This window comes from Phyllobates terribilis, unplaced genomic scaffold (assembly GCF_046119375.1).
Source record: "Phyllobates terribilis strain yellow unplaced genomic scaffold, ASM4611937v1 Scaffold_3__8_contigs__length_932513732, whole genome shotgun sequence".
Taxonomy (NCBI): domain Eukaryota; kingdom Metazoa; phylum Chordata; class Amphibia; order Anura; family Dendrobatidae; genus Phyllobates; species Phyllobates terribilis.
The window spans coordinates 780,532,069-780,552,204 of NW_027362763.1; the positions used below are offsets into that span (position 1 = coordinate 780,532,069).

The 20,136-nt window shown below is 48.5% G+C and overlaps 2 protein-coding genes across 4 annotated transcripts in view; one reads left to right on the plus strand and one right to left on the minus strand.

Moving 5' to 3' along the window:
• EML6 (EMAP like 6) overlaps positions 1 to 4,995 on the minus strand; it is a 279,209-nt gene extending 274,214 nt beyond the window's left edge. For 2 of the 3 annotated variants that reach the window (XM_073672289.1, XM_073672288.1), the window contains exon 1: positions 4,253 to 4,994. In XM_073672289.1, coding sequence (XP_073528390.1) covers positions 4,253 to 4,449 — 197 coding nt within the window. In that variant the 5' untranslated portion in view covers positions 4,450 to 4,994. Of the gene's footprint in view, positions 1 to 4,252 lie in introns of all 3 variants that reach the window. The other variant, XM_073672290.1, reaches the window with a different exon arrangement.
• A 108-nt stretch (positions 4,996 to 5,103) lies between these two features.
• On the plus strand, positions 5,104 to 15,854 carry LOC141257600 (uncharacterized). Its single transcript, XM_073672297.1, has 2 exons — positions 5,104 to 5,281; positions 13,688 to 15,854. The coding sequence occupies exon 2, from the start codon at positions 13,701 to 13,703 to the stop codon at positions 14,448 to 14,450; it is 750 nt and encodes a 249-aa protein (XP_073528398.1). The 5' UTR covers positions 5,104 to 5,281; positions 13,688 to 13,700; the 3' UTR covers positions 14,451 to 15,854.
• The last annotated feature ends 4,282 nt before the right edge of the window (positions 15,855 to 20,136 follow it).

Genomic DNA, 20,136 nt, shown 5'->3' on the forward strand with positions numbered 1-20,136 from the left:
AAGACCAAGAGTCACCTCTGCTTCTGAGGATAAGTTTATCCGAGTCACCAGCCTCAGAAATCGCAGGTTAACAGCAGCTCAGATTAGAGACCAGTCTCCTGTTAAGAGGAGACTTTGTGCAGCAGGCCTTCATGGTAAAATAGCTGCTAGGAAACCACTGCTAAGGACAGGCAACAAGCAGAAGAGACTTGTTTGGGCTAAAGAACACAAGGAATGGACATTAGACCAGTGGAAATCTGTGCTTTGGTCTGATGAGTCCAAATTTGAGATCTTTGGTTCCAACCACCGTGTCTTTGTGCGACGCAGAAAAGGTGAACGGATGGACTCTACATGCCTGGTTCCCACCGTGAAGCATGGAGGAGGTGTGATGGTGCCTGGTGACACTGTTGGGGATTTATTCAAAATTGAAGGCATACTGAACCAGCATGGCTACCACAGCATCTTGCAGCGGCATGCTATTCCATTCGGTTTGCGTTTAGTTGGACCATCATTTATTTTTCAACAGCACAATGACCCCAAACACACCTCCAGGCTGTGTAAGGGCTATTTGACCAAGAAGGAGAGTGATGGGGTGCTACGCCAGATGACCTGGCCTCCACAGTCACCAGACCTGAGCCCAATCGAGATGGTTTGGGGTGAGCTGGACCACAGAGTGAAGGCAAAAGGGCCAACAAGTGCTAAGCATCTCTGGGAACTCCTTCAAGATAGTTGGAAGACCATTTCCGGTGACTACCTCTTGAAGCTCATCAAGAGAATGCCAAGAGTGTACAAAGCAGTCATCAAAGCAAAAGGTGGCTACTTTGAAGAACCTAGAATATAAGACATATTTTCAGTTGTTTCACACTTTTTTGTTAAGTATATAATTCCACATGTTAATTCATAGTTTTGATGCCTTCAGTGTGAATGTACAATTTTCATAGTCATGAAAATGCAGAAAAATCTTTAAATGAGGTGTGTCCAAACTTTTGGTCTGTACTGTGTGAGTGTATATATATATATATATATATATATATATATATATATATATATATTAATGCTTGTTTGCTATTGAGATAGAAATGATGTACAATACAAAATTATATTATGGTACCATTTTAGCAAGAAAACTCATTGTAAATACTTTTATCCTCAAAAATTACAGAAGTATTCTAGGAGTGACACCTTTATTGGCTAACCAGAAAAAAATATATCTCCAAGCTTTCAGAGCACAGAGGCTCCTTCTTCAGGCAGGTTTACAAATGAATTACAGAGACAAGAGCTCAACTTGTAATATCTCCTAAATGTGATCTAGTCTCTGTAATTCGTTTATATACTCGTCTGAAAAAGGAGTCTCTGTTCTCGGAAATCTAAGATATTTTTTTTGTAACCATGGTCGTGCTGGGTCTATACGACCCGCTATCACCTGTAACCATGGTCGTGCTGGATCTGAACGACCCGCTGTCACCTGTAACCATGATCGTGCTGGATCTGAACGACACGGTGTCACCTGTAACCATGGTCGTGCTGGATCTGTACGACCCGCTGTCACCTGTAACCATGGTCGTGCTGGGTCTGTACGACCCGCTATCACCTGTAACCATGGTCGTGCTGGGTCTGTACGACCCGCTGTCACCTGTAACCATGGTCGTGCTGGATCTATATGACACGCTGGCGCTGTCACCTGTAACCATGGTCGTGCTGGATCTGTACGACCCACTGTCACCTGTAACCATGGTCGTCCTGGGTCTATAAGACCCGCTATCACCTGTAACCATGGTCGTGCTGGATCTGAACGACCCGCTGTCACCTGTAACCACGGTCGTGCTGGGTCTGTACGACCTGCTGTCATCTGTAACCATGGTCGTGCTGGGTCTGTACGACCTGCTGTCACCGGTAACCATGGTCGTGCTGGGTCTGTACGACCCGCTGTCACCGGTAACCATGGTCGTGCTGGGTCTGTACGACCCGCTGTCACCTGTAACCATGGTCGTGCTGGGCCTGTACGACCCGCTGTCACCTGTAACCATGGTCGTGCTGGATCTGAACGACCCGCTGTCACCTGTAACCATGGTCGTGCTGGGTCTATACAACCCGCTATCACCTGTAACCATGGTCGTGCTGGATCTGAACGACCCGCTGTCACCTGTAACCATGGTCGTGCTGGGTCTGTACGACCCGCTGTCACCTGTAACCATGGTCGTGCTGGATCTGTACGACCCGCTATCACCTGTAACCATGGTCGTTCTGGGTCTGTATGACCCGCTGTCACCTGTAACCATGGTCGTGCTGAGTCTGTATGACACGCTGGCGCTGTCACCGGTAACCATGGTCGTGCTGGGTCTGTATGACACGCTGGCACTGTCACCTGTAACCATGGTCGTGCTGGGTCGGTATGACACGCTGGCGCTGTCACCTGTAACCATGGTCGTGCTGGGTCTGTATGACACGCTGGCGCTGTCACCTGTAACCATGGTCGTGCTGGATCTGAACGACCCGCTGTCACCTGTAACCATGGTCGTGCTGGGTCTATACAACCCGCTATCACCTGTAACCATGGTCGTGCTGGATCTGAACGACCCGCTGTCACCTGTAACCATGGTCGTGCTGGATCTGAACGACCCGCTTGTCACCTGTAACCATGGTCGTGCTGGGTCTGTAAGACCCGCTGTCACCAGTAACCATGGTCGTGCTGGATCTATACGACACGCTGGCGCTGTCACCTGTAACCATGGTCGTGCTGGGTCGGTATGACACGCTGGCGCTGTCACTTGTAACCATGGTCGTGCTGGGTCTGTATGACACGCTGGCGCTGTCACCTGTAACCATGGTCGTGCTGGGTCTGTATGACCCGCTGTCACCTGTAACCATGGTCGTGCTGAGTCTGTATAACACGCTAGTGCTGTCACCTGTAACCATGGTCGTGCTGGGTCGGTATGACACGCTGGCGCTGTCACCTGTAAAAATGGTCGTGCTGGGTCGGTATGACACGCTGTCATCTGTTACCATGGTCGTGCTGGGTCTGTATGACACGCTGGCGCTGTCACCTGTAACCATGGTTGTGCTGGGTCGGTATGACACGCTGGCGCTGTCACCTGTAACCATGGTCGTGCTGGGTCTGTATGACACGCTGGCGCTGTCACCTGTAACCATTGTCGTGCTGGATCTGAACGACCCGCTGTCACCTGTAACCATGGTCGTGCTGGATCTGTATGACCCGCTGTCACCTGTAACCATGGTCGTGCTAGGTCTATACAACCCGCTATCACCTGTAACCATGGTCGTGCTGGATCTATACAACACGCTGGCGCTGTCACCTGTAACCATGGTCGTGCTGGGTCGGTATGACACGCTGGCGCTGTCACCTGTAACCATGGTCGTGCTGGGTCTGTAGGACACGCTGGCGCTGTCACCTGTAACCATGGTCGTGCTGGGTCGGTATGACACTCTGGCGCTGTCACCTGTAACCATGGTCGTGCTGGGTCTGTATGATCCGCTGTCACCAGTAACCATGGTCGTGCTGAGTCTGTATGACACGCTGGCGCTGTCACCTGTAACCATGGTCGTGCTGGGTCTGTATGACACGCTGGCGCTGTCACCTGTAACCATGGTCGTGCTGGGTCTGTATGACACGCTGGCGCTGTCACCTGTAACCATGGTCGTGCTGTGTCGGTATGACACGCTGGTGCTGTCACCTGTAACCATGGTCGTGCTGGGCCTGTACGACACGCTGGCGCTGTCACCTGTAACCATGGTCGTGCTGGGTCGGTATGACACGCTGGCGCTGTCACCTGTAACCATGGTCGTGCTGGGTCAGTACGACCCGCTGTCACCTGTAACTTCAGATCTCTATAAGTAAAACCGTTAGCAAGAAATTGATGGCCTGATACAGAAGTGACACTAAGTTGTGCCATCTTTTCCCAGTGCCAGTGACACTAAGTTGTGCCATCTTTTGCCAGTGACACTAAGTTGTGCCATCTTTTCCCAGTGACAGTGACACTAAGTTGTGCCATCTTTTCCCAGTGACAGTGACACTAAGTTGTGCCATCTTTTCCCAGTGACAGTGACACTAAGTTGTGCCATCTTTTCCCAGTGCTGCTTAGTAAAATATTCCACATTTCAGCAAAATATTTGTCACTTCCAGAGGAGCCCCCTCCCTGATGACTGGGCACAATATGGGTGAGTGATCAGCAGAATCACTGCAGGGTACCAGTGATGCCCACCACTAGGGCTGCCATGTCCTGCCCATCAACATGGCACCATGCCAGCTGCTTACCTGATAATATCATCGTTGTGTCCAAGGAAGAATTTCTGGCTGTGCTCCCGGGTATTGTAGACCACCCCGACCCCGGCCACGAAGTAGACCACCTCCTTGCCAGCTGTGTAGTAGAGGTTGTTGCGGCACTGGTGCCCCCTGTAGCCATAGACCCACTCCAGGCGCAGCTGGCACCCAGGAGCCGTCCTATCCGCCATGATACGAGGAGGACGGTGCTGTGTGTGGACGGAGGAAGGGTGGCACAAGGTCTTCTCCTGGCAGGGTGTCCTCTGCTCCTCCTCCACACGGGAAGCCTGTGCTGTCAGCAGCACCTGATGGATGGCGGAGGAGCGCTAGTGACAGCACAGCCCAGCGCCACCATAATCCCCGCGCTGCCAGAGGACGGCGGAGCCTTCATGGCATCATGTCTGCAGATGTGCCCGGCCAGATGCCCTGTGCTGCAGACAGGGGCTGGAAGTTTATGCCACAAACAGGTGGGCTGCGGGGGGGCGCTGTGCGATGGCTGTGAGGGGAGGGGGCTCCCGCCTGCAGCAGCTCGGAGCCCGAGTCATTGCATCTCCAGCCTGTCATTCAGCAGCGCGGAGGGACGATGCCATCAATCCCGCCGGACATCAGATGGCTGCTGCTCTGTGCAGCACAGTGGGGACAGAGACTAACGCTCTGCAGCCGCAGTCCTCCTGACAGGCACAGCACGACCAATAAGCCTCGTATGAACCACTGGGGTGAAATAATACACTATCCTCAATCACAGACAGTAGGCGGAGGCACCGTGCCGTAAGCCCTCGTAGCCTACCACTGGTTATGCTAAAACACTAACGTAGTCAGGTTGTAGAATGTGGCCGAACGTAGTAACCAGGGTGAGACATTGCATGGAAACGGCGACGCCAAGCGGGCGGGAGCCAGCTGCTCACTTGTAAATCTGGAAGTAACGACTGTTTCGAAAAGGATTCTGGGAAATGTAGTGATCAGTTGTGGAACGCTCAGGTATTCGCTTCGTGTGAGGAGGGAGAGGAAACTCCGATTCCCAAGGTGCTTTGCGGCCTAATCCTCTCTTGGTTTATTTATTTTTTTTGCCGTTGGAAATGTAAACAAGAATGTGAGTGAATCTCCATTGTTACAGGTTGTCAGGCAACTGTGCAGCCTCCACCTTTGTGTTTGGGTAAGTGTGAGGCTAGGTCAGTATGGGGCAGACAGTGACAGAGGGCACGTCAGAAGATGCCAAGGGCTTTAGAGTATGTTCACACAGAGGATTTTATGTGATATTTCAGGTGGAAAAATACACAAAAAACTAAGGTTATCGGCCCATTTTTATAATTTTTTTATATGGGACTTTTTTTAAAATTCAGAAATGAAGTTTGAAGCTTTTTTTTTTTTCAAGCATAAACGTCTCAAGAATCAACGTGGAATAAAACAAGTGGGAAAAATCACCACGTGCACTGCTGGCGTGGTTCATCTGAATAGGAAGCGTAATCAAAGAGTCTGTGAAGAGTTTGTCAGGTGGATTTTGGAGCAAAATCTACTCCAAAATTCATATGAAAAGTCGTGCGAAGCTTCCCTTCACCCAGAGGGCAATTTACTAAAGGGGTTGTTCGGCCTTAGGCTACAAGTCTGCAGTCACTCAATGTGACTGCAGACTTGTGAATCCTCACAAATTCGGTGCCAGTGGTCATGTGATCTGCATACTCCCCGCCACATTCCGACTAGACTGTATCCGACCTCGCTCAATACCCCTTGCATTGAGTGAGGCTGCGCCCATCTTGGCACGTGACTGCATGTATGATAATCACTTACTTGCGGTCACGCGGCCGCTGCTCCTGGTCGTGTAGAATCCTCGCACTGCGCGCCATGGGAGGATTCACAAGTCTACAGTCACATAAAGTGACTGCAGACTTCTAGCGTAAGGCTGGCACTGTGCGTATGGTACAAGTCTTAATGATGGGTGTGCTGGAGTGAGATGCGACACTTAAAGTGAACCTGACAGCGGATACATGCTGCCTGATCTGTAGGCAGCATGTATCAGGCACTGGCAGCATGGTTTCAGCCATATATGTTTCTGAAAAGCTACGGGGATTGAGCTGCACAAGAGATTAGTCGGACATGTGGGTCCCCCGTGGCTTCTCTCCTCCAACTGCCCTGCAGCGACAGCTCTCCATATACATGCAAACAATGAGAGACCTGTCAGTCACTGGCAGCGGACAGAGAGAAGCTGCTGGGGACCCGCCTGTCTAACTAGTCTCTTGTGCGGCTCAGTCCTCGCAGTGTTTATTTTATTTATTTTACTCACTTATATAGCGCCATTAATTCCACAGCGCTTTACAAACATTATCATCACTGTCCCCATTGGAGCTCCCAATCAAAATTCCCTACCAGTATGTCTTTGGAGTGTGGGAGGAAACCGGAGAACGAGGAGGAAACCCACAAACACGGGGAGAACATACAAACTCTTCGCAGATGATGTCCTTAGTGGGATATCATCTGCAAGTGTTTCGAATACTTGGCTGAGATCCTGCAGCCTGTGTATGATATATGCTGCCTGTGGATCAGTCAGCACGTATCTGCTGTTATGCTCCCTATAATGAATTAGCCTTATCGTACAACTGGCGTGCTCCTTCTCCAGAAATGTTACTGCAGTCAGGGAGTAGAGTTAACATTTTGGCGTCCGATACACCACTACTCTTCATTACTTTACGGGTTTGGCATTGCTACGCCTCATCCGAGCTCATTCCACTTTGGCAGAGCTGGTCGAAATTGGCATGAAAACGCCAAAAGTTGCAACATTTTTGCGTAAGTTTGCATTGTGCAAATACTTTATAACATTTAAAGGTGTTTTACACCAGAAAACTGGCAAAAAGCCTCATTCAGTATTTGGTGAGGTTTTTACCTCAGTATTTGTAAGCCAAAATCAGAAGTGGAACAATCAGAGGAAAACTATAATAGAAACACGTAACCACTTCTGCACCTATTATGTAAATTAGGTTACTTGCATTTTTTCATTCCATTTTTGCATGCTTTTTTAACATGCGTTTTAGTGCGTTTTTTGTCTCATTTTGGAATGTCATGTTTTAAATAAAACTGCTTTGTTTTTGTCAAAGTAACAAAAAATTATTGATACACTCATGTGCGGATTATTAGTGTTTTTAGTGCATTTCTGCAGCGCTTATGTGTGGTTTTTACCTAATACAATTCTATTGGAAAAATCTGCACATAAAACTCAGCGTTCCCGCAAGAGAGATTGACGTGCACATTCGAAACACGCACCGCATGGCAGTTTACACAACACAAAAAGCACAGTGGGCAGGAGATTTCTATTAATCCCATCCACTTTGCTGGAACTGTAAGATGCTGCGTTTTTGACACAGCGAAAATACACAACGTCAAAAACTCATTGTGGAAACTTAACCTTATGAATCAAGCCTGAGTCTTTTTACAGAGTTATTGGAGCAGAAACTCCAAGTTTTTTTGGAGTTTTGCGTTTTTGAGGAGGATATGTGGGTCACTGTGAATACAGTGTGCTTGTCACTTTCTGTCTTCGTTTTCTGAAGCTCGGCCCCCGCCCACACCCTGTACCGTACACCTATGCTGGAAGTTCTGGCGCCAACTCCCGCTAGGTTCTGGCGTCAACTCCCACCTTCTCGGCCTAGCAAGGCATTTTATAATTAGTAACTGCGACGCAGGTGTCATCTGACCTGGTGCCGTCTTCAATCTCTTCCCCAGGAACATACACTTTCACTCTTGGGGTTCCTACTACTATAATTCTTTATTTACTTTCACTTTCGCTTTTGACCAGCAGATGACGTTGTTCACTTGCAGTTACTCAGTTAGGCATCAACTGTATTCATCTTCTTTCTTGTCTACCTCCTCTCCTTACATATGAACGCCAGGACTGTGTGTCATGGCGAAGGATAACTTGGAGGAGAGCTGTGCAGCAATCGAGATGCTTGCCCAAGTTCCCTGAAGTCCTCTTTCCTTTTTGCTTGCCTTCCTGATGTTCCAGAAAAGTTGACAAATATGACTGTGAGTGTTCTAGAGTGAGGAGACCTACTGGACCCCCAAAAGAGCTTATACGTATCACATAGGAGTTAGCAGTCAATTGTTCTTACTGGCATCACAAAGCGGTAAAGCCAGTAGAACAGCCTGTGTATGCTACAGCCAGTAATTGGCTTTAGTGGTCTCGGGTTGTTCTAAGGGTATTTTCAGTTCACACTACGTTTTTTTCTGACTTGTTTGGTGTGGGTCCACTCCTAAAATTTACGGAGACAGTGCTGAAGTGACATGACCATTCTTCATGTGTGTTTTGCTAAAAAGACGCTCCATACTATAAAATAGTATACCATAGTTCTCACACACATCATGGCCCCCACACTTTATCATGGACTGTCAGTATGATGGCTCCCACATCCCTCAACTCAGTATGAAGGTCCCCACAGCACTCTGCTCAGCATGAGGGCTACACAGCCCCCTACTCAGTATGAGGGCCCCCTCATAGTATGGGGCCCCCCACTACCCCCAAACAGAATGAGTGCCCTCACTCTGTATCGGAGCCCCCCACTCTGTATGATGGCTTCAACTGCCCCTCAAACAGTATGATGGCCCCTCACACAGTATAATGGCCCCCACACACCCTCAAACAGTATAATGGTTCTCACCCAGTATAATAACCCCCACAACTACCCACTCAGTATGATGGCCACACAGCCCCTCACACAGTATCAGAACCACCACACCCCCTACACAAAATGAGGACTTCCCCACACCAGTCCACTCAGTATGAGGGCTCCCATTCAGTATGGGAGCCCCAAAAATTCTCAACCCATACTACCCCACAGCCCCCCACTCAGTATAATGGCAATCACCAACCCACCCCCCACTCAGTATGGGAGCCCCTAAAGTTCTTAACTCATAGCCCCCCACTCAATGTAATGGCCCCCACCAGCACCATATCTAAGTATAATCGCCCCCCATTGAGTAGAAGGGCTCCACAGCCCTCTACCCAATCTGATGGCCACACAGCCTCTCACTTAGTATGATGCCCTCACAGTTAATGACATTTAATTAAAAAAAACACACTATCCTCACCCTGGTCCCCCTGGCGCGCTGTTCCAGTCTGTGCAGTATGAGTACTAATGCTCCACACTACATGCACGATTTAGTGATGTCATCGTGCCTGTAGTGCACGGACTCTTATACTCACAGATGCAGGCTCAATGGTGGATCATAGAGCTTTTGGCTCCCTGATTCACCATTCTATTCAACAGAATCCACATACTGGGGATGTGGATACCGCTGAAATTGTGATGATAAGGAAGGAGAGGGGGCCCGGTGCCTAGCTGCACCAGGCCTCTCTAACTCACAGGCTACATAGGCTGCAGCTATGGACAGTACACCCCTGCTCTTCCAACATGCTTTTTTGCAGATTTGATGTAGGTTTTGACAAAACATAGCTGAGTTTGGATGTATTTCTTTGTAAGAAAAGGTTTCTGTCTTGCCATCCTACCCACAGGCCATAAATACTGTACAAAGAATATGGGAGAATGTTGTCACATGCAGTACACAACCAGTACTTGCCAGAAATTCTTGCAGCTCCTTTAATGTTGCTATTGGCCGCTTGGCAGCCTCCTGAACTAATAGTCTTTTCATCAATTTTTGAGGGACATCCAGTCAGACAGCCGTATAACATGAACGACGATCACATTGCAGTGCACGGACTGGCTGGCGGCTCTCCTGACCCAAGCGTGAGACCTGCATAGAAATACATGCTGTCAAGTTCGGGTCAGAAGAGCCACAGACCAGTCCGAGCAATGTGATGCAATCGTCGTCCGTGTTATACGGCCATCTGACAGCACCCTAAATGTGATTAGCTAACTCCAAACAAATCCACATCCCCAATTATAAGAGGGTATTCACACTTATGCAACCATATTATTTTATTTTTGTTATTTTTTTTCCTCCTCAAAATGATTTCAGTTTGTCTCTCAATGGATTGGTACAGATTATGGGTGATATTAATGGAAGAAAAAGTTCTGAAATTCTTCTTCTTGGTATGATTTTTTTACATGGCAAAAACCTAGCATTATAACAGGGGGAGGGTAGACTTTATGTTTAATTTCCTTTTTGAAAAACTAATCTTTGTGAAGGGAAGTGGAGGAGGAAAGCTGTAACATCACCTATTGTGAATGATGGATCCTGTGCTATCTGCTGTATATATAGGTCTCCACCTCTCATGGTAATTCTCTGTCATGATAATGAGACTTCTGAATTTAAATGTTATTGTTTATACAGTACAGACCAAAAGTTTGGACACACCTTCTCATTTAAAGATTTTTCTGTATTTTCATGACTATGAAAATTGTACATTCACACTGAAGGCATCAAAACTATGAATTAACACAATTATATACTTAACAAAAAAGTGAAGAACCTAGAATATAAGACATATTTTCAGTTGTTTCACAAAGTAGCCACCTTTTGCTTTCCTACTTTGCTAGTCCTACTGAATAGACTGTTAGAATTTGTATTATGGCAAGAAAAAAGCAGCTAAGTAAAGAAAAACGAGTGGCCATCATTACTTTAAGAAATGAAGGTCAGTCAGTCCAAAAAATTGGGCAAACTTTGAAATTGTCTCCAAGTGCAGTTGCAAAAACCATCAAGTGCTACAAAGAAACTGGCTCACATGAGGACCGCCCCAGGAAAGGAAGAGCAAGAGTCACCTCTGCTTCTGAGGATAAGTTTATCCGAGTCACCAGCCTCAGAAATCACAGGTTAACAGCAGCTCAGATTAGAGACCAGGTCAATGCCACACAGAGTTCTAGCAGCAGACACATCTCTTCAACAACTGTTAAGAGGAGACTTTGTGCAGCAGGCCTTCATGGTAAAATAGCTGCTAGGAAACCACTGCTAAGGACAGGCAACAAGCAGAAGAGACTTGTTTGGGCTAAAGAACACAAGGAATGGACATTAGACCAGTGGAAATCTGTGCTTTGGTCTGATGAGTCCAAATTTGAGATCTTTGGTTCCAACCACCATGTCTTTGTGCGACGCAGAAAAGGTGAACGGATGGACTCTACATGCCTGGTTCCCACCGTGAAGCATGGAGGAGGAGGTGTGATGGTGTGGGGGTGCTTTGCTGGTGACACTGCTAGGGATTTATTCAAAATTGAAGGCATACTGAACCAGCATGGCTACCACAGCATCTTGCAACGGCATGCTATTCCATCCGGTTTGCGTTTAGTTGGACCATCATTTATTTTTCAACAGGACAATGACCCCAAACACACCTCCAGGCTGTGTAAGGGCTATTTGACCAAGAAGGAGAGTGATGGGGTGCTACGCCAGATAACCTGGCCTCCACAGTCACCAGACCTGAACCCAATCGAGATGGTTTGGGGTGAGCTGGACCGCAGAGTGAAGGCAAAAGGGCCAAAAGTGCTAAGCATCTCTGGGAACTCCTTCAAGATTGTTGGAAGACGATTTCCGGTGACTAGCTCTTGAAGCTCATCAAGAGAATGCCAAGAGTGTGCAAAGCGGTCATCAAAGCAAAAGGTGGCTACTTTGAAGAACCTAGAATAAAAGACATATTTTCAGTTGTTTCACACTTTTTTGTTAAGTATATAATTCCACACGTGTTAATTCATAGTTTTGATGCCTTCAGTGTGAATGTACAATTTTCAAAGTTATGAAAATACAGAAAAATCTTTAAATGAGAAGGTGTGTCCAAACTTTTGGTCTTTACTGTACCTCATTGCATAGATTACGAACCACCTCTGCAGTCTAACAGCAGTGGCTGAACATGTGTCGTACTTACACTTTTTTTCTCCAATAGAGCTTGTAAGCGCTGCTCTGAAGCTGGCTGGGATCAGTGGAGAGCGCTGTTATATCCTGATCCCCACCGGGTTCCGTGGACCGAACTTCTACAATTATAAGACACTTGCTAGAACCAAAGTTATGTATGTGTGTCACCCCAGGCCTGGATGCCACAAATATGAAAAGCTGTGTCTGAGAGCAGGAGGGAGGTTCCCTGGTCAGGGACAATTAGCATACAGCACCTCCTGTCCCAGGCCAGTAGGGGGAGCTGGCTGCCCCTATAAAAGCTGGAACTGAGGGCAGGGTTAGGGAGAACTGGACGACCTAGCTCAGGACTGAGACTAGTCCCAGAGAAGGAGGGACAGTTCAGCGGTAGCTGAAGAGTCCGTGAGGCAGAGGAGAAGCTGCGAGCCAGGGACAGAGGCGACGAGAGCCGGTCCTGGCTGAGAGAACTACACTACCGGACATTGGGGTCCGAGGCTGTCAGGGTTGCAAGTTTAGCAGCAGAGAACCAACCCGCGAGGGATTTCAGGTCCCTTGGCCTAAGAAGCCTGGAGGCTCCGCCACACAGAGGGACCAGTACAGCACGGAGAAGCAAAAGGTAGCTAAGGCCCGAGTCGCAAGCCATACAGGCGAAGTACACGGCCAGCTCAGGGACGTGGGCTATTACACCACGAAAAGGGGGATAGTCAGCAAGGGCAGAGAGAGAACGGTAGGCCTTCACACTCACCCTGACCAGTGGGGCTCGCCCGAATGTTCTCAGACACCCAGGCCCATTCCTACCCAGTACTCCTGTAGGGTCATTAGTAATACCTACATTAATGACCCTGGACTGTTTCCAGCAGACTCTGAACTCTTATTATTGCGGCCTGCACTATCACCCCCAGCATTCACATACGCTGCCCTGAGGCTACACTCTTCCCGTGGGGATTTATCCTATCCCTGTGCTGCACACCAACATCAGCCTCAGCGGCCTGCCTTGCAGCGGCGGTCATCCCTGACCGCAATCCACGGGTGGCGTAGTTGGACATTCATAACTCTACAAATAGACTGCCACAGCATTTGGTCTGACCACCCTGAGCCACGGGATCGGGTTGCCACTACTACCCCCATCATCGCACTGAAGCCCGGTTCCGGGTACCCCACGGCCCAGGGGGCGAGTCAGCTTTGGCGTAGTCGGCAGGATTGTGACCAACCCGCCACAACGGGTATTGCGTGCCTGAAAAGGCTGTATACGAACCTTAACCCTCCGTCACATACAATAGGCCTGACAGGCACATCTCTTTTACTTTCATTTCTCCTTCCTCACCAGATTGTGAGGAAATCCCCTCCCTCCAGGTAGTCTCCTGTCTCTAGCAGCTCTGTGAAACCTCATACCACAGTTGGATTGCAGAGCTTCAGGAGGACAGATATAACTGCGCTAATCTCTCAGGCTCATTGTATGTGAACACGTCACACTCAATAAGGTTGGTATTTTATGTTTTTATTCATCACAATTGTTTATTTAGCTTGTTTTCTGAATGTATAGCACAAAGTGTGAGGATATTTCATAGAAATAAGGCAGATTAAAAAAGAAAGTGTGCTGCTCAGGCATATACAGTAGTTCCCTAACACATATTCCTTCTCTTGCTTCAGATTATCTGCTGAAATGGAGAGGAAAATGTACAATTTATCAAAAAACCTTGATATTGAGGAAGTAACAAACATGCTGTTAGATGATGCAGACCCCACACTGAATGAGGATTTAGGAGAGGAAAGTGAGATTGATTCTCATGATGAGGTGGAAGTATGTGAAGTGGATTCTGAAACAGAGCAAGAAGGTGACAGTGATGAGGATGAAGATGTAGAATCTTATTATATGGGAAAAGATAAAAAAAACCAATGGAACAAGAAGCCACTCCAGAAAAAACGTAGGGAACCTCAAAACATTATTGCTCACCTTCCTGCAGTTATAGGAACTGCAAGTAATGCAAAAACTGCAGTTGAATGCTGGAATAGTTTATTCACAGATGACATTCTGGACTCTATTGTCACATATACCAACCAATATATAGACATTATAAAGGACAAGTTCATCTGCAACAGAACCATCAAGGCCACAGATGAAATAGAACTGCGTGCATTTTTTGGATTATTATACCTTGCAGGAGCTTATAGGGCAAATAGACAAAGTTTGGAGGAACTTTGGAGTAAAGATATGGATGGAGTTGAAAAATTTGGCCTTGTTATGTCCATAAACAGATTCAAGCTTCTAATTCGTTGCCTTCGGTTTGACGACAGAACTACCCGAACCGAACGTAAAACACATGACCGACTTGCTCCAATTCGTAATATATTCCAAAAATTTGTTGAAAACTGTAAAAAAAAGCTATTGCCCTGGGGTGAATCTCACTATTGACGAAATGCTCCCTGGTTTTCGTGGTAAATGTGCCTTTCGTCAATATATTCCATCAAAGCCTAACAAATATGGAATAAAAATGTATGCCCTTGCTGATGCCAGTAAGACCTACACTTACAACCTGGAAATTTATGCAGGAAAACAACCAGAAGGTCCTTACTGTGTCAGCAACAAACCCAGTGATGTTGTAAAAAGACTGGCTGAGCCCTTATTTGGATCGGGTCGCAATATAACAGCTGACAATTGGTTTTCAAATTGTGATCTGATTGATTATCTGAAAATGCAGAAGCTTTCATATGTCGGAACTGTAAGAAAAAATAAAAAAGAATTGCCTACACAGTTTGTAAGTGTGAAAGGGAGACAACAGTACAGCAGTATGTTTGCATTCCATAATGGAAAGGTTTTGGTTTCCTATGTACCACAAGCAAAAAAAATTGTACTTCTTCTATCAACACTTCATGATGATGATGCCATCGATCCTGGGACTGAGGCACAAAAAAAACCGGAGATAATTACATTTTATAATGCAACCAAAGGGGGTGTTGATACAGCTGATCAGATGTGCTCAACTTTCAACGTCAGCAGAAACACCAAACGCTGGCCAATGGTCATATTTTTTTGCTATGTTGAATTTGGGTGGTATAAATTCACAAGTCATTTACCTTGAAAACAAGCTTGAACCACTCCGTAGACGATTCTATCTGAAAAAATTGGCCCATGAACTAGTGCTTGGAGAGCTACGCAGGAGAAGTATGAAAACAATCGGTATCCCCTCTCGCCTTCAAGTTCAGCTCAAAAGATTCCGCCCAGAAGATGATAGTGAAAATTCACCACCTGCACCACCTCCCAAAAGAAGGAGATGCACCACCTGCACGGCGGAAAGCGGAATCAGAAGGCTTTCTAATTATGAATGTCACAAATGTCATAATGCAATCTGCCTGACACATGCAAAAATGATGTGTAATTCTTGCTCTTTGCTCTGCAAGTGTAATTTTTCTGGGGAAACTTCAGGATCTAATTCTGATTGAATATGTGTTTAATAGTACTTAAGGTACCTTAAAATTAAGTTTGTTTCCATAAATTTTCTTTGTAGAGTTTTTTGACAGAGTCGAACTGGGGACTATTTGGCGGGAGTTTTGAAATGTTTGTATTTCAGAGTTATTAGTTTTATGTTAAGTAAATGGGGTTTTTTTGCACCTGATTATGTGTAGTCTCTTTTATTACATCCCTATGAAGGTCACTGATCACTTTTAGAGCACTGAAATTGCAAACATTAGATATTATAGGTATTTTTCTAGCCTGCGCCTGACAGTCACATTGTATGTGAACTCGTTAGAACCGATATTGTATGTGACGGAGGGTTAAAAAGAGATTTCCCGCCATCCAGAGCCGTTTCCCGCCATCTTCAGCCATTTTCCCGCCATCGGACGCCATCTTCGGGACGCCACGCGGGAAGAAGAGGGGCGTGGACGTCAAAAACGCGGGAGACTTGAAGCTCCGCCCTACGCTGAGACGCTGCGCAAGGTCCTGGAAGGAGAGAGAGCGACGCTGACATCATCACCCCGCGATGCAAGGTCCTCACCCAGAGCATCGCGAGCGGAGCCGTGGCCTACAGAAGAGGATCGTCGGAAGGTAGGCCACGGTTAACTAGGGGGGAGGAAGATGTTGGACGCGGAGGGACCCCCTACCTCAAGCGTAGCCGCTGCAGCTGTGATGCCGTTTTCCATGCCCTATATCCCCGGAGCGGCCTGGCTGCCACAGTATGCTGGCGAGTCGCATACCTTAGGCGACTTTAAAGAAAGACTGTATAGCTTATTCAAGGTTTATCCCCTGACAGAAGAACAGAAAGTAAGCATACTAATAGGGCAGTTAACTGGTGCGGCCCAACGGGAGGTAAAGTCCTGGACAGCTGAGGAGAAAAGGACTGTAAAGGGGGTTCTGACCCGTCTACGGGACACCTTTGACACCCGTACCTCAGCAGAAATCAAAATGCGGTTCTATGGCTGTAAGCAGCGAGCCCAAGATAGTATCAGAGACTATGCCTTGAACCTGCAAGAAGCTCTGGGAGCAATTAAACAAGCTGACCCTGGCAGCGTGGAGGACACCGATAAACTGTTGACTGACCAGTTCATAGAAGGTCTGCTGTCCAGCGCCCACAGAACCCAGCTGCGCCTCATGGCCCTACAGAACCCCGATTTGACTTTTGCGCAGTTCAAGGATAGGGCCATCCGGGTGCTCCGAGAACCCGCACCAGGTGGCGCTGTAGCTTCCCGGCGCCCTGCCATCACCTACCACCAGGGGGCGGTGCCCTACCCCGCAGACCTTGTGGGGGCTGATGCACAGGCCTTAAATCCATCCCAGCCTGCAAACCTGCACCATCAGGTCCAAGAACTAACAAAGAGTGTGGCTGCATTGACCAGGACCATACAGTCGTTGCAGGTGGAACCGTCAAGACCAATCAAGTTGGCTTCCAGTCCGGAGGATGTCCCGAGGCGTCGACAGAGGAGGATCCCGTCTTTCAGAGGGAGGCCCGCTGACCGTTACACTGAGGATGGACAGCCGATTTGCCGCCGTTGCAGCCAGCCAGGACACATAGCCAGGTACTGTACTTTAAATGGGTCCGACCTGGGGCAGAGGGCCAACCCCCAGGCATAAGGTCACCAGGCCCATCTAATTGGCGCGATAAGTACGTGGGGGGACGCCCGGTCTTGCCCGTAGTGCTGGACGGTATCCCCATGAGTGCACTGCTGGACACCGGGTCTCAAGTGACTACTATCCTCTACGTACTTTTCAAGCGGTACTGAAGTGACACGGATATAACCCGTTATCCAGACGATGACTTAAGCATTATCGCCAGCAATGGCCAACCCGTGCCGCAGGTGGGGTTCAGAGAGATGACCATCAAGATTGGTAAGGTTGAAGTGCTGGCACAGGGAGTGATCATTGTGGACATTGACCGTCGTGAAAGTCACCCTAAAATAACCTTGGGTACTAATGTGATTGAAAACTGTCTTTCAGAAGTAATTGTAATTTTGCAGCAGGTAGCGATGAATGAGAGCTCCAGCCAACAGAGGGTCCTCCAGAAAGAGATAAGAGCCCTGATGAGACGGCAACAGGTAGAACTGTCTGGTGGTGAGATCGGTAGCGTGAGGATGAGCGACCCGTTCCCCATTGCCATGCCTCCCAAAAGTGAAATGATGATCTGGTGTCGGACTGCAATCGGGTTAAGAGGAAGAGACTACCAAGCCATGGTAGAACCCGTGTACTCAGACTGCAGGCCCACCATTTTGACAGCCCGGGGGTGGTTGATGTCCGCCATGGAAGGGTGCCCGTCCGGATCTTAAACATCGGGGAAAGGGAAATACACTTGCCCCGGTACGCTACACTAGCCAAATTGTTTGGCGTCGAACACAATGCTATCAGGGTCGTGGAACCCTTGCCTCCATCTCCCCCGGTGGAGGGTAATGGCTCCCAGAAACATAAGGAGGACTGGTGCCAGAAACTCCATGTGAGTGCTGACTCCACTCCCCTGCACCAAAAACAAGGAGTCTACCGAGTGGTTCAGGAGTACGAGAGAAATTTTAGTAAGCACCCGCTAGACTTCGGCCGAGTAAAGGGAGTAGAACACCACATCCCCACGGGCAGCCACCCACCAATAAAAGAGACACAGACCTGTACCCCCTGCACATTATCAGAACGCAAAGGGCATGCTGAGAGAAATGAAGGAAGCTGGGGTCATTAGAGATAGCTGTAGCCCCTGGGCAGCGCCCTTAGTTTTGGTAAAAAAGAAAGACGGTACCATGAGAATGTGCGTGGACTATAGAAAGGTCAATCGTATCACCCATAAAGACGCGTACCCGTTACCTAGGATAGAGGAGTTTTTAGCAGCCCTAAAATCAGCTAATTTCTTCTCTACTTTGGACCTTACTAGCCGGTACTGGCAGGTTCCTGTGGCAGAGCAGGCAAGGAGAAGATTGCCTTCACCACCCCGATGGGACTAAGTGAATTCAACTGTATGCCCTTCGGGCTCTGCAACGCACCAGGGACCTTCCAAAGGCTGATGGAATGCTGTCTAGGGCACCGAAACTTTGAGACGGTCCGACTTTACCTGGACGACGTGATTGTATATTCGAAGACCTACGAGGACCATCTAAAACACCTGGCAGAGGTGTTCGAAGCCCTGGCAGGCTATGGCCTGAAGGTGAAACCCTCAAAGTGTCACCTGTTGAAACCAAAGGTACAGTACCTAGGACACGTGGTGAGTGCAGAGGGAGTAGCCCCCGACCCTGACAAGGTTACGGTAATCAAGAGCTGGCCAAGCCCTTCTAACATCAAAGAAGTGAGGCAATTCCTCGAGTTGGTAGGCTACTACCAAAGGTTCATCCCCGGGTTCACTAAGATGGCAGCCCCTATGCTGGACCTCCTGATAGGGCAATCCAAGACCAGAAGCCAAAAGCCACCTTTCAAGTGGGACAAGCCGGAAGAGGAGTCCTTCCGCCAGTTGAAGATGGCCCTCACGGGGGATGAGATCCTGGCTTACCCTGATTATGGCCAGCCTTTTATTCTCCATACAGACGCCAGTAATGTGGGGCTGGGAGCCGCACTGTCACAGAACAAACAGGGCAGAGAAAGGGTGATCACGTACGCCAGCCGGAAGCTGAGGCCCACTGAAAGAAACCCGGAGAATTACAGCTCCTTCAAGCTAGAATTCTTGGCAGTGGTGTGGGCCGTCACAGAACGGTTTAAGCATTACCTGGCCTCCGCAAAGTTCACTGTGTACACGGACAACAACCCGCTGACACACCTGGACAATGCAAGACTAGGTGCCCTAGAACAGCGGTGGATGGCCCGGCTATCAAATTATGACTTCACAATCAAATACCGGGCAGGCAGAACCAACGCCAACGCAGACGCCCTATCAAGAATGCCCCACCTACCTGAAGGAGAAGAAGACTCGGAAGAGCTGGACGAAGTAGAGCTCCCTGCGTTTCACCGGTATGGGGCCACTCAGTATTCTCACCGGGGAAGAGACAAAGACCTAACCACCGTCATGTTCAACCCCTTACCCCACCACGGCTGGGCTGAAACGCAAGATAGTGACCCTGCAATTCGCCTGGTGAAAGACCTGTTAACCCAGGCAGACGCTAGCCCTGGCCCGGACGCTCCAGAGGAAGCCAAGCAGTTATGGAAGGAGAAAAGCAGACTATTCCTCTACGAGGGCAAGCTGTGCAGAAGGCTTGTGAACCACCGGACGCACGAGCTGACCTGGCAGGTAGTGGTCCCAAGGCGAGATGCAGCAATGGTCCTGGAGGCCTACCATGACAGAGCGGGACACTTCGGGTGGAAGAAACTGGAGTTCCTACTGAGAGAGCGGTTCTACTGGGTCGGTATGAGAGGGGCCATAGAGAAGTGGAGCAGGGACTGCGGCCCATGCCACCTCAGAAGGAAGGACCGTACCAGCCAGAAGACACCCTTGATGCCCATCGTCACCAGGCAGCCTCTTGAGTTGGTAGCTCTGGACCATGTGAAGTTGGCTCCAAGCCGGTCCGGCTACATCTATGCCCTCACGATTGTGGACCATTACTCCCGGTTCCTGGTGGTGGTTCCTGTTAAATACCTGACAGCCCAAACAGCGGCCAGAGCCTTCCAGCAACACTTCTGCCGTCCACACGGGTATCCGGAACAG